The following is a 14564-nucleotide window of genomic DNA, read 5'->3' as shown; positions in this document are numbered from 1 at the left end:
CTATGGTCACCCAGTACTAAAAAGAATACAAGGAAAATTGAAAGAATCCAAAGAGTAACTTCAAAGATGGCCCCCACACTTTCAGAACTGTCATATAAAGAAAGATTGTCAAAACCAACTCTGGAACAAAGAAGAGAAACAGGAGACTTGTTGACCATCTATAGAATCATGGGAGGTATGGAAGTCCTTGACAGTTATAGAAGAGACCTGAAAAAGAACAGCTTTCCCCACAGAGTGGTGGATGTATGAAACAAACTGGACAAAAGAATAGTGTGTGCAAAAACCAAATAAATATTTAAGAACAATCTAGACAATGTGAGATACAGAGATGGGACACCACAAGCATAGCTCCCTTTCCTTTTAGATACAACTGGCTGCATATTATTGTGGCAAAGTAGCATGCAGTTGATACTTTAAGGTCTATATGGGGTGCCCCTACGGACCAGAGCTACACATCATTTTGTCTGTGATAGAGGAAAACTCTGTTCATAGAGAAATGATGACACTTTTATACTACAACTCTCCCTCCATTATGCTTTCCCCCAACCACTTGTTACTGTCCTGTACAATTTCTCTGAACATTCATTTCCTTTTTCACCTACCTACCCTGTGGTGGGGGCAAAAGAATACTGCCACCAAATCTTCCACTTGGATTGTAAGAGGCGAGAAAAAAGGGATGGGGATTGGGACTAGGCATCCTTCTCCCTGTAGCCCCACAGGGGACATTCCTAAAAAAAAGTAAAGGCATAAGAGGGTCAAAGAGTTTTCCAACCAGCACCCTAAGGTTTGGGTCTTTTAATTTGCGTGGATGTGGTACAATTGAGAATAAAAGGGAAGAGATAGATAGTATGTTTGTGAGAAGAAAGATGGATTTGTTGGCTTTGAGTGAAACTAAGTTGAGAGGGAAGGGTGAGTGTAAGTTTGGGAGTGTAAGTAGGAGGTTATCAGGAGTGAAGAGAGGGTGCGGGAGAGAAGGGGTGGCTATAGTAGTAAGTGACGAGATAGGTAAATGTGTAGTGGAGTGGAAGGAGGTTTCCTCAAGGATAATGTGGATGAAGGTGAAACTGGGAAGGGAGATGTGGGTTTTTGTAAGTGCATATGTCCTGGTAGCGAGAAGAGTGTAGAAGAAAGGGAGGCTTTTTGGATAGATTTAAATGAGCGCATAGAGGGATTAGGGAGAAATGTCAATGTAATAGTACTGGGAGATCTTAATTCTAGGGTAGGAAATGAACCAATTGATGGAGAGGTTGGGAAATAAGGAGTTCCAGAAAAGAATCCTAGTGGAGAGTTGATGGTGGAGATGTGTTTAGAAAGAGAGTTGATGATAGCAAATACAGTGTTTCGGAAGAAAGTCAAGCATAAGTACACATGGGAGAGGGTGGTGGATGGGAGGGTGGCAGATAGAGTGTTAATGGACTATGTAGTGGTAGATAGGAGTATAATAGGAAGAGTTAAGGATGTACATGTGCTAAGGAAAGAGGGTTGGGGAATATCAGATCATTTTTTGGTGGAAGGTAATTTGAGAGTGGAGGATAGATGGAGAAAGAAGAAAAGGACAAAAGGTAGGGAGGTGCTTAGAGTGAACTCTTTAAATGAAAAAGAAAAGGAGTACAAGAAGAAGCTGAAGGAGGAGTGGGAGGGAGTGAAGGATAGAGTAGAGCTAGGTGTGGAGGAATGGGGATGGTTCAAGGAGGGAGTCACAAAGTGTGCAAAGATGGTGTGTGGAACAAGAAGAACAGGAGGAAATAGAAGAAAGGGTAGTGAATGGTGGAATGAGGAAACAAAGAAAGTTGTAGAAGAGAAGAAGTGAGCTTTCACAGATTAGTTACAAAATAGGATAAGGGAGTCATATGAGAGGTACAAAGAAAATAAAAAAGAAGTAAAGCACCATCGAAGACCGACTATCAGAGGCCCTAACCACACTCTCCACGTACTACAAAAAGTGGCATCTCAATGCGAACGCAAACAAAACACAGGTGTGTGCATTCCACCTTAAAAATCACCAAGCCAAGAGAGAGCTACGAATCAGATGGAACAACACTGATCTGGCACACCACCCACACCCTGTCTATTTAGGTGTTACTCTCGACAGGACTCTCTCTTACAAAGAGCATATCAACAAGTTGATTGGAAAAATCTCAACCAGAAACAACCTCCTCAGCAAACTTGCCACCACCAGCTGGGGAACAGATCCAAACACCCTGCGACAAACAGCTTTGGCACTGTGTTACTCCACTGCAGAATATTGCGCACCAGTATGGGCCAGGTCATGCCATGCACACAAAATAGATCCAGAACTGAACAGGTCGTGTCGAATAATTACAGGTACCCTAAAACCAACGCCATTACATACTATCTACAGACTGGCAGGGATTCCACCTCCCCACATTCGGCGCGAAATAATTACCAAGATAGAAAAATATAAACAACAAAATGATCCCAGGCATCCACTATACGGTCACCTTCAGGTTGGACAGAGACTGAAGTCTCGCCAAAGCTTCATGACGGTGGAGGGACTGGATCCAACCCAAGCTGTGGCCCATAGACTAAAATGTTGGCAGGAATATGACAATCTGGGCCATAACGAGGCCATACCATGCCCAAACAAGACCTTGCCCCCAGGAGCCAACCTAACCAGGAAGGACTGGGTTACCTTAAACAGAGGAAGAGCCAAGGTGGGCAAAACGAAAGAAAACAAACACAAGTGGGGATACACCAATAGCCCCCAATGTCCCTGTGGCGAAGTACAGACGATGGTCCACGTCCTCCGGGAATGTCCATTGAGTCCCCATTGCTCCGACCAAGACCTTAGGGAAGCAAATGAAACTGCCCTTATATGGACACGGTTCTGGTGCGACAAGATATGATGATGATGAAGGAGGCAAAGAGGAGAGCAGATGTGAAATGGGGTAAGAGTATGACAGAAGATTGTGAAAGTAATAAAAAGGTGTTTTGGAAAGAAATTAAGAGAGGAAGAGGAGGCGAATCAAGTAGAGAAGAAAAGGTAAAAGATGCAGATGGAGAGATAATAATGGAAGAGAAGGCAGTGAGGGGAAGATGGGCAGAATATTTTAGGGAGTTACTAAATGTGAAGGAGGATAGGGAGGGAAAGATAATTGCAGTGGGAAATGCTAAGAAAATGAGAGTGATGAGTGAGGAGAATGGAGGAGAAATAAGGAAGGATGAAGTGAAGGCAGTTGTTAAGATGATGAAAGCAGTTAAGGCACCTGGTCTGGATGGATGCCATGCAGAATGTCTAAAAAAAGGAGGTACAGTGATGGTGGACTGGCTGGTGAGGTTATTTAATGTTTGTTGGAGAGAGGGTAGAGTGCCGGAGGACTGGAGGAGTGCCTGTATAGTTCCACTTTACAAGGGAAAAGGGGACAAGTGTGAATGTAGTAGTTTCAGAGGGATTAGCTTGTTAAGTGTAATTGGGAAGGCTTATGGGAGGATCTTGATTGAGAGGATTAGGAGAGGAACAGAGGGAGTGATTGGTGAGGAACAGTGTGGGTTTAGGATGGGTAGGGGTTGTGTAGATCAGATTTTTTTTGTAAGACAGATATATGAGAAAGCTATGGGAAAGGGGAAGGATGTTTTTTGGGCCTTTATGGATCTGGAAAAGGCTTATGATAGGGTAGACAGAAAGGCACTGTGGGAGGTTTTGCGGATATATGGGATAGGAGGAAAGCTTCTAGGAGCTGTTAAGAGTTCTTACGAGAGTAGTAGAGCATGTGTCAGGATCAGAAATGGAGAGAGTGAGTGGTTCGAGGTAAAGGTGGGACTTCGTCAGGGATGTGTTATGTCACCCTGGCTGTTCAACTTGTACATGGATGGGGTGGTGCGAGAGGTAAATGCAAGGGTGGTGGGTGGATTGGAGATGGTTAAAGAAAATGGAGAAAAGTGGGAGGTGAGCCAGCTGTTGTTTATGGACGATATTGCGCTTGTGGCAGGATCGGAGGAGGGATTGAGGAAGTTGGTGACAGAGTTTGGAAGAGTGTGTGAAAGAAAAAAGCTGAAGATAAATGTGGGTAAAAGTAAGGTGATGAGATGTACAAGGAGTGAAAGTGGCAGCAGACTGGAAGTGAGCACTGATTAAGGGAGAGCGACTGGAGAAAGTGGATAGTTTTAGATACTTGGGTGCAAATGTGGCAGGAAAAGGTGGAGTGGAGGTGGAGGTAGAATGTAGACTGAGACAAGCGAGTAAATGCCTTGGTGGATTAAAAAGTGTTATGAGTAATTGACATTTGGGAATGGATGCTAAGAGGAGACTATATGAAGGAGTGACTTGTGCCAACAGTACTGTATGGGGCAGAAACATGGAACATAAGAGAAGAAGAGAGAAGGAGTTTGAATGTATTTGAGATGAGGTGTCTGAGAAGTACGATGGGGGTTACTAGGCTAGATAGAGTGAGAAATGAGGAGGTGATGAGGAGAACAGGAATAGAAAGGGAGCTGGGAGATAGGGTTAATGAAAGAGTATTAGGATGGTTTGGACACATGGAAAGAATGAGTGAAGAAAGACTAGTAAAAGAGGTATGGAAGGCAGATGTGGAGGGAGTGAACATGAGGGGACGCTCTAGGATGAGATGGATGGATGGGGTGAAGGGGGCTTTGGGAAAGAGGTGAATGTCTGTTGAGGAAGGATGGGAGAGGACAGAAGACAGGGGTGAATGGAGAATGGTTGTATATGGATGATGTTGTGATGTATGAGGTGGAATGGGTGGGGGGGGATGGGGGGTGAGGTAGTATGTGTGAGCAAAATTTGACGCAGCCCAAAGGGATTTCTCCCCTTCTTCTTTTATGCTTGGGGGGACGGAGAGGGGGGGTGGGGTCACCGATTGAAATGAAGCGGCCTTGCTGTGGACAAGGTGCAGGGATGACCCGTCATCCAGGAGGTGCTAAGATGGGAGGGAGGGTGGAGGGGAGTGGAGTGTATTTAGGGATGGATTGGGTGGGAATGATTTTATGCCTTTTTCTTTTTGGCTACCTCCCTTGTAAGGGTACATTTATGTATGTAAATACACACAAAAATTTGAAAGCCCGGGGCCACTGCCCTACCTCCCCCTCTGCATGCCCCTGAGGGCAAGTGCCAGTGTATTGACCTCCTTATGTAGAAACTAGCACCTCCTAAGGAAGTGGTGAGTGATGTGTCCATTTGACATCATCAGTGGATTTTGGAAAGTTGCCTTCCTTTTTCATCAGGGTGGAATCCTCCTATCTTCACTGTCTTGGTGCATGGTACAGCTGCCTGTAAGCTGGATGTTGCAGCTGCTTTTTTTTTTTTTTTTTTTTTTTTGTCAACACCAAAAAATACAAAGTATTGGAACTGGGCAATAGCTCTAAAACACCATCATTGAACAATTCCTTGGGAAGTAAATCCATTACAATGGCAAAACAGAGAAAGACCAAGGGTGTTTATAAAAGACAACTTGTCACCTGGCAAACAATCAATCAATCCATTGCCCCAGCTTTCTCTTGCAAGAAACCCACGGTTCTCAATATACTGGCAATAGCCAATGGACAGGCCCATAGGTCATTCAAGGAAGATTTATTGTGTTGTTGTCTCAGCACAATTTATGAAAAAAAAAAAAAAAAATACATTACCTTCTTACCCCTCTCCTCATTCTTCTTATCTTCAGATTTTGGAGGAGGTGGAACAGGTGGTGGGTTTAGGGTGTGTGTGACAGTTGCACCTGGCCAGGCAAAGTTGAAGTTTGGGTTGAAGGAGGAACCACACTGCAAAAGATGGCCACTGATAACAAAATGTTCACACTTCCATAACATGTTCCATATAATGGTATATAATGTGGAATACAGTAAGTCCTCGTTATACAGTACATATGCGTTCCTGAAAACCTTATTGCAAATTTAAATTACCATATACCAAACCCATTATAACATGTAATAATAGGATATGGCAGATGTACCTTCTCCCTGCTCTTTCCTCTATAAAATATCTAGTAGATACCATATCAATGAATTTTTCTTACCATAAATAGAATCGAGGGTAGTAATTACCAAATACTGTAACTGTGAATTTACCGGATAAATAATTACCATATAAGGAGGACTCACTGTACTACTGTCTTCAAAGATTTTATAATAACCACCTTTGACTATGCTTCCACAGCATGGATCCCAACAAACAGCAAAACAATCAAGCACTCTATAACTATACAAAATAAAGCATTGACAGTAATAGAAGGATCTACCAAAACAACCCCCAATAGGACACCTACACACATACTAATGGGTAAGGGTAATCTGGTAATTATGGGGGACTTCAATTGCAAAGAAATTTGTTGGGATAACATGACAGTGCGAGGAGATGACTTGTGGGGCAATGTACTGCTAGACATGACCATGGAGTACACAATGACCCAATGGGTCAGTGAAAACACTAGGTACGGAAACAATCAAGAGCCATCAAAACTAGATTTAATATTTACAACAGAACCTGAAATAGTGGACAAAATCCATTACAAGACACCAATTGGAAAGAGTGACCATATACTCAGTGAAACTGTACTAAAGGAAGAAATAAACATGGAGAGGAACGAAAAGCATAGGAAAGGAAGATTGATGTACAACAAAACAGACTTTGTAAAACTAAAGATATTCTTCTGGAATGCAAACTGGGAAAAATTCTATATGGAAGAGACAACAGTGGAAGATAAATGGAATATATTGATGGATGATTACAACGAAGGGGTAAACAGGCATGTACCAACACAAAAGCGAGAGAGTACATTAAATGTTGGTTCAACAAAAGATGCAGTGAGACAAAAGACAGAAGGGACACAGCTTGGAAAAGGTGGAGAAAAGACAAAAAACAAAGCGAATGGCAAATTTATATAAACTATAAAAATGAGTATGTTAATGTGAGAAGAGAGGAAAAAAGGAACCATGAGAAGGATATTATAGATAAATGCAAAGATCAACCCAAGCTATTCTATTGGTATGTGAATGGTAAACTTAAAACCAAACAGAAAATGGTGAAACTACGCCAAGGAAATATAGAATACACAGAAGAATTAGAGATGGCCGAAGTCATGAACAACCACTGTCTTCACCAGAGAGAAAATACAAAATTGGGACAAAGATAATAACAAGCAATCTCCCCACATGAGTGAGTTTACAACATTACAAAAAGAAATATCAGAACACCTATCAAAACTGGACATTAGAAAATCACATGGCCCGGATGGTATTGCAAATTGGATTCTAAAGGAATGCAAAGAAGAACTAATGGACAAAATACACATCATAATAAATAGCTCACTCAAAGAAGGAAAGATACCTAATGACTGAAAAAATGCTAACATTGTACCAATATATAATGGAGGAAACAAGGAAGAACCCACCAACTATAGGCCAGTATCACTAACAAGCACTATAGCCAAAATTTGTGAGAAAATCACCAAGAATAATAGATGGGTAAAACATCTGGAAGACAACAACATATTACACCTAAAACAATGTGGGTTCAGACACGGAAGATTATGCACCACAAACTTAATATGCTTCTACTCAAGACTAATAGACATAGTGCAAGAAAGAAATGGTTGGGCTGATTGTGCATTCCTAGACTTACAAAAAGCCTTTGACAAAGTACCACACAGAAAATTACTAAAAAAAAAACTGGAACACATAGGAGGAATACAAGGAAACCTACTAAAATGGATGGAGGACTTCCTGACTGGTAGAAAGATGAGAGTAGTGCTCAGAGAAAAATATTCAGATTGGAAAGAGGTGATCAGTGGAGTACCGCAAGGATCTGTACTGGCACCAATAATGTTTGCTATCTATATGAATGACATGGACGAGGACGTGAACTGTTACATGAGCTTCTTTGCAGACGATGCCAAACTGTTAAGGAAAGTAGAAACTGATAAAGACTGTGAAGCACTGCAGGAAGACCAGAATACGGTATGGAACTGGAGCCAGAAATGGGAAGTGGACTTTAATACTAAGAAGTGTAGAATAATGGAGTTTGGAAAAAGCAAAAACAGAATATCAGGAAAATATACAATTGGAACCAAGGAAGTAAAGAAAGTAAGATCTGAAAAAGATTTGGGAGTAATTATTACAAATGACTTGTCCTATGATAAACAGATTAACAAAATTGTCAGGGAGACTTACAACTTGCTAAGATCAATAAAAGTGGCATTTGCATACTTGGACGAAGACATGATAAAAAAAATATTGGTTACATTGATAAGGCCTAGACTAGAGTATGCGGCAACACTGTGGTCCCCCAGTACCAAAAAGAATATAAAGAAAATATAAAGAAAATAGAAAGAATCAAGAAAGCAGCTACAAAAATGGCACCTGCACTTGCAAACCTATCATACAAGAAGAGATTGACTAAACTGGGGTTACCGACACTGGAGCAAATAAGAGAGGTGACCTACTGACCATCTACAGAATCATGAAAGGTACAGAGATACTTGATAGAGAGGTCTTACTTAACTGGGACAAGAGAAACACAAGAGGACATGGAAAGAAAATAAAAAACATAGCTATAGAAGAGAACTGAAGAAAAACATTTTCCACATAGAGTAGTGGACACTTGGAACAAACTGGATTATGAAATAGTATGCGCAAACCATTCATGAGTTCAAAAGCAAACTAGACACTGCAAGATACAATGGCAGGACACCACAAGCATAGCTCCCCTTCCCACAAGATACAACTAGGTAAATACATATACCAAAGGCTTTTTCCCCCTACACGAGGGGTAGCCAAAAAGAAAAAGCCATAGAAACCACTCCCACCCATTCCATTTCCCATATATTCCACTCCCCTCCACCCTCCTCCCGCCCTCTTATCTTGGCACCTCCTGGATGACAGGTCATCCCTGCATCCTGTCCACTGACCTGGGTCAGAAGCAGTGTCGCAAGACACAGCACATCCACAGCAAGGCCGCTTCATAAATTCCGCAACCCCCCCTCTCCATTCCCTCATGCAGAAAAGGAGAAGACGGGGAGAAATCCCTGCGGGCTGCGTCAAATTTTTCTCATACATACTTCCTCACCTCCTATCCCCCACCCACTCCCCCTCATGCATCACAGCATCATCTATACACAGCCCCTCTCCATTCACCCCTATCTTCTGTCCTCTCCCATCCTTCCTCCACAGACACTCCTCTCTCCTGTAATGCCCCTTTTACCCCATCCATCCATCTCATCCTAGGACGTCCTCTCATATTCACTCCTTCCACCTCTGCCTTCCACACCACCTTCACCAATCCCTCCCCACTCATTCTTTCCATGTGTCCAAACCATCCAAACACTCTCTCATCAACCCTATCTCCCAGTTCCCTTTCCACCCCTGTTCTCCTCCTCACTTCTCACCCCATCCAGCCCAGCAACCCCCATCACACCTCAAACACACCCAAACTCCCCCTCCCCTCCCTTCCCATGTTCCATGCTTCTGCCACACACAATGCTGCTGGCACAATCACTCCTTCATACAACCTCCTCCCAGCATCCATTCCCAGATGTCTACCTCTCACCACACCCTTCAATCCACCACTCGCTTCTCTCAATCTACACCCCCACCCCCACCCCCACCCCTCCCACACATTCGCACCCAAGTATCTAAAACTATCCACCTCCTCCAGTCTCTCACCCCCAATGCTCACCTCCAGCCCGCCGTCACTCCCTCCCCCCTGCACATCTCACCACCCCACCCCTACCCACACCTATCCTCAGCTTCCTTCTTTCACACACCTTCCCAAACTCTGTCACCAACTTCCTCAATCCCTCCTCTGGTCCTGCTACAAGCTCAGTGTCATCAGCAAACAACAACCGGCTCACCTCCCACCTTTCTCCATTTTCTTTAATCATCTCCAACCCCTCACCCACTACCCTTGCATTCACCTCTTGCACCACCCCATCCATGTAAAGATTGAACAGCCAGGGTGACATAACACATCCCTGACGAAGTCCCACCTTTACCTCAAACCATTCACTCTCTCCATTTCCAATCCTAACACAAGCTCTACTACTCTCGTAAAAAGTCTTCACTGCTCCTAACAGCTCCCCTCCCATCCCACATATCTGCAGCACCTCCCACAGTGCCCCCCATCCACCCTGTTATAAGCCTCTTCCAGATCCATAAAAGCCCAAAAAACATCCTTACCCTTTCCTATAGTTTTCTCACACATTTGTCTTACCACAAAAATCCAATCTACACAGCCCCCACCTGTCCTAAACCCACACTGTTCCTCACCAATCACTCCCTCCGTTCCTCTCCTAATCCTGCCAATCAAGACCCTCCCATAAGCCCCCCCCCAAATACACTCAACAAGCTAATTCCTCTGATACTACTACACTCACACTTGTCCCCCTTACCCTTGTAAAGCGGAACTATACAGGCACCCCTCCAATCCCCCGGCACTCTACCCTCTCTTAAACAAACATTAAATAACCTCACCAGCCAGTCCACCACAACCTACAAACACAAACTAAAATTCTCATATAGAATACCATATGAAAATTAAATTTTTACTCAAAATTAACAAAAGACAGCGATTACTATAGTGATACACAATTTGACACGGTATTTCGTGATATTGATGGTTTCACACTAATTCACATCAATGCAAGGAGCCTAAACGCCAATTATCAGAAAATTGACTGTTATCTCAAGTTACTCAATAAAAGCTTTGACGTTATAGTGATAAGCGAAACATGGATTGACCCAGGATGTCTAGTAAACTTCTTACAAGACTATACTCCTTACAGTGCTAATAGACAGATCCAAAAAGGCGGCGGAGTCTCTATCTTCATAAAAAAATCAATTTCATGCAAACTAATAAATCAATCCACTAATTCGTATGAAAACCTATTTGATTGCGTAGCTGTTGAGATTTTCAGTAAAACTAAAAAGAATACCGTCATAACAAGTATTTACAGAAAGCCAGGCACAAACATCAATGAGTTCACAAATATGCTTGAAGAAATCATAACTCCATTTAGAAATAAAAATCTATATCTCTGTGGTGACTTCAACATAGATTTACTTAAGTATGAGACTCATGAACAAACAAGACACTTTACAGATATGATTTTCTCTTTAGGTATATATCCTTTGATAAATAAACCAACCCGAATAACAAATACAAGTGAAACATTGATAGATAACATTTTCACCAATATTGTAAACTCCGAGATTCATAGTGGTATCTTAATAAGTGATATAAGTGACCATCTACCGGTATTCACTATCAGTCCAAAAGAAATGCACTGCATAACAAAACCCAGAATTGTACTTAAACGTAAAATTGACGAAAAAGATATTGCAAAATTAAATCAATGCTTAAAAGAAGAAAATTGGGATCAGGTTTACGAGTCAGAAAATGCCAATCTATCATATAACGAATTTGTAAGCATTATCATGAGTAATGTAAACAAATGCTGCCCAGAGAGAGAAGTAGAAATAAAACCACGTAACGTAAACTCAAAACCATGGTTTACAAACGGTCTTAAGAACGCGTGTCGAAAGAAAAACCAACTTTACAAGAAATCAATTCAAAGCAAGTCCTTGACAGACGAAAACAAATACAAAGTGTACAAAAACAAACTTACAACAATTTTACGCAACTGTGAAAAAAAATACTATGACACACTGCTTGAAGGTTATAAAGGTAATATAAAAAAGACATGGGAAGTAATAAACAACTTAACTAGGCACAAAATTAATAACATCAATGAATTCATAGACATTATTAAAAAAGGAAAAACTAAAAAAGAAGTGGCAAACGAATTTAATGAATTTTTCTCCCATGTAGGACTTAACCTCGCGAAACAAATAAAGACAACACATCAAACTTACGAGACATTTTTGAAACACCGAATAAATAACACTATGTTTTTAAAACCCGTCACGGAAAACGAACTTATGAACACAGTAAAATCAATGCAGAACAAGAAATCACTCGATTGCACAGGAATCAATATGAACCTCATAAAACAAATTATGCCTATCATCAAAGATCATTTTCTGACAATATGCAATAAATCATTTGAACAAGGGATATTTCCAGATGCAATGAAAATAGCAAAAGTAATACCGATATTCAAATCAGCCGACAAATCAAGTTATAATAACTATAGACCAATTTCACTATTACCACAGTTTTCCAAAATTCTTGAAAAGTTATTCACAATTCGCCTTGACTCATTTCTAAAAAAAAATGACGTCATTTACCATAGTCAATATGGATTTCAACGAAATCTTTCAACGTCTACAGCAGTAATGGAATTAATTGAAGAGATAACTAACAATATAGAACAAAAGAAAAAGACAGCCGGCATATTTATTGATCTTAAAAAGGCATTTGACACAGTAAATCATGAAATCCTAATTCGAAAGGCCGAATACTATGGGCTAAGAGGTAAAGTTAATGACTGGTTAAAAAGTTATCTAAAAAACAGGAAACAATATGTGGCCATTGAGGAAGAAAGATCACACATTCTACCAGTTACATGCGGAGTACCTCAAGGTTCAGTTCTAGGACCCAAACTATTCTTACTATACATTAATGACATTACAAATGTATCCAACCTTATGAAATTTATACTGTTCGCCGACGATACCACCATTCTATGCTCCGATACAAATTCCGACAAACTGATCAAGACAATTAATGAAGGATTATGTCAACTATCCAACTGGTTTTCAGCCAATAAGCTATCCTTAAACGTATCAAAAACTAACTACCTGCTTTTCTACAAAAATAATGAAAGTACTAAGCCGATCAAAATAAACAACGAAATTATTGAAAAAGCGTCCGTCAGTAAATTCCTAGGCGTGTATTTAGACGATCAACTTAATTGGAAACATCATATAAATCACGTGATAAATAAGATATCCAAAACTTTAGGAATTATGCATAAAATGAGAAATATTCTCAATGAAAATACCCTACGTACCATTTATTGTAGTCTACTACTACCATACTTAAACTATTGTTCAGAAATTTGGGGTAATACTTATCAAACTAATCTTCAACGCATAATTACCTCTCAAAAAAGGGCACTGCGTATAATCTGCAATGTAGGTCGTTTGGAACATACAAATAATTTATTTAAAAAACTAAATCTACTCAAATTCAATGACTTAATAAAGTACAAAACTGCTATTGTTATGCACCAAATCTACAATAAACACATGAATCAAAACATATTGAAATTTTACTCAACTTACGAAACTCGCTATGCGACTAGGCAAACAAACGACTTCTTTAAAACTCAATACAGAACAACCAAAAAAAGCCAATGCTTATCTATTATAGGTGTTAACACATGGAATAAACTGGAAAAGGATTTACCTAAGACAAAATGTTTATCATCATTCAAACGATACTTAAAAAAGTCTTTAATCTATAAGTATTAGTATATTGAACACTTCAGGTCCATTTCATGGTTGTATTCATGGAGAAACTGCCCAAGTCTGCCGCTCTTTTTTTTTTTTCTATTCCAGCAGGTCACGGTGACCCAGATCTGCGCATTAAGCAATTATCGTCCCGTCAACAATCGACCTGACCTCTCACCTCTCACCTGACCCCCACAAGTTGCGATGCTCGCTCGTGCCCCCGATTTCTACGTGAGGTCGGAGTTAGCGGACGTCGTGACGCATGTCATTGTGTATTTACCTTTACCTAGTTGTATTTACCTAGTTGTATTTTGCGGGAAGGGGAGCTATGCTCGTGTTGTCCCGCCTTTGTATCTTGCAGTGTCTAGTTTGTTTTTAAACTCATGAATGGTGTTTGCGCATACTATTTCATTGTCCAGTTTGTTCCAAGTGTCCAAAACTCTATGAGGAAAACTGTTTTTCTTCAGTTCTCTTCTATAGCTATGTTTTTTTATTTTCTTTCCATGTCCTCTTGTGTTTCTTTTGTCCCAGTTAAGTAAGTTCTCACTATCGAGTACCTCTGTGCCTTTCATGATTCTGTAGATGGTCAATAGGTCACCTCTCTCTCTTCTTTGCTCCAGTGTCGGTAACTCCAGTTTAGCCAATCTCTCTTCGTATGATAGGTTTGCAAGTGCAGGTGCCATTTTTGTAGCTGCTCTTTGGATTCTTTCTATTTTCTTTATATTCTTTTTGGTACTGGGGGACCACAATGTCGCTGCATACTCTAATCTAGGCCTTATCAATGTAACCAATATTTTTTTCATCATGTCTTCGTCCAAGTATGTAAACGCCACTTTTATTGATCTTAGCAAATTGTAAGTCTCCCCGACAATTTTGTTAATCTGTATATCATAGGACAGGTCGTTCGTGATAATTACTCCCAAATCTTTTTCGGATCCTACTTTCTTTACTTCTTTGGTTCCAATTGTATATTTTCCTGATATTCTGTTTTTGCTTTTTCCAAACTCCATTATGCTACACTTCTTAGTATTAAAGTCCACTTCCCATTTCTGACTCCAGTTCCATACCCTATTTAGGTCTTCTTGCAGTGCTTCACAGTCCTCATCAGTTTCTATTTTCCTTAGCAGTTTGGCGTCATCGGCAAAGAAGCTCATGTAGCAGTTCACGTCCTCATCCATGTC

At 40.7% G+C, this 14564-nt stretch overlaps 1 protein-coding gene across 12 annotated transcripts in view; it reads right to left on the bottom strand.

The window, feature by feature from the left end:
- LOC143026656 (uncharacterized) overlaps positions 1-14564 on the bottom strand; it is a 158046-nt gene that overhangs the window by 40016 nt on the left and 103466 nt on the right. For all 12 annotated transcript variants that reach the window (XR_012966523.1, XR_012966522.1, XM_076187408.1 and 9 more), the window contains one exon: positions 5605-5736. Coding sequence is in view for 10 of the 12 variants with exons in the window: in XM_076187408.1 (XP_076043523.1) it covers positions 5605-5736 (132 nt within the window). In the remaining 2 variants the exon portion in view is untranslated. The remainder of the gene's footprint in view (positions 1-5604; positions 5737-14564) is intronic.

This window comes from Oratosquilla oratoria, chromosome 6 (genome assembly GCF_046742065.1).
Source record: "Oratosquilla oratoria isolate Oo_2021 chromosome 6, ASM4674206v1, whole genome shotgun sequence".
In the NCBI taxonomy this organism is placed as follows: domain Eukaryota; kingdom Metazoa; phylum Arthropoda; class Malacostraca; order Stomatopoda; family Squillidae; genus Oratosquilla; species Oratosquilla oratoria.
This window is presented reverse-complemented; position numbering and strand designations above follow the sequence as displayed.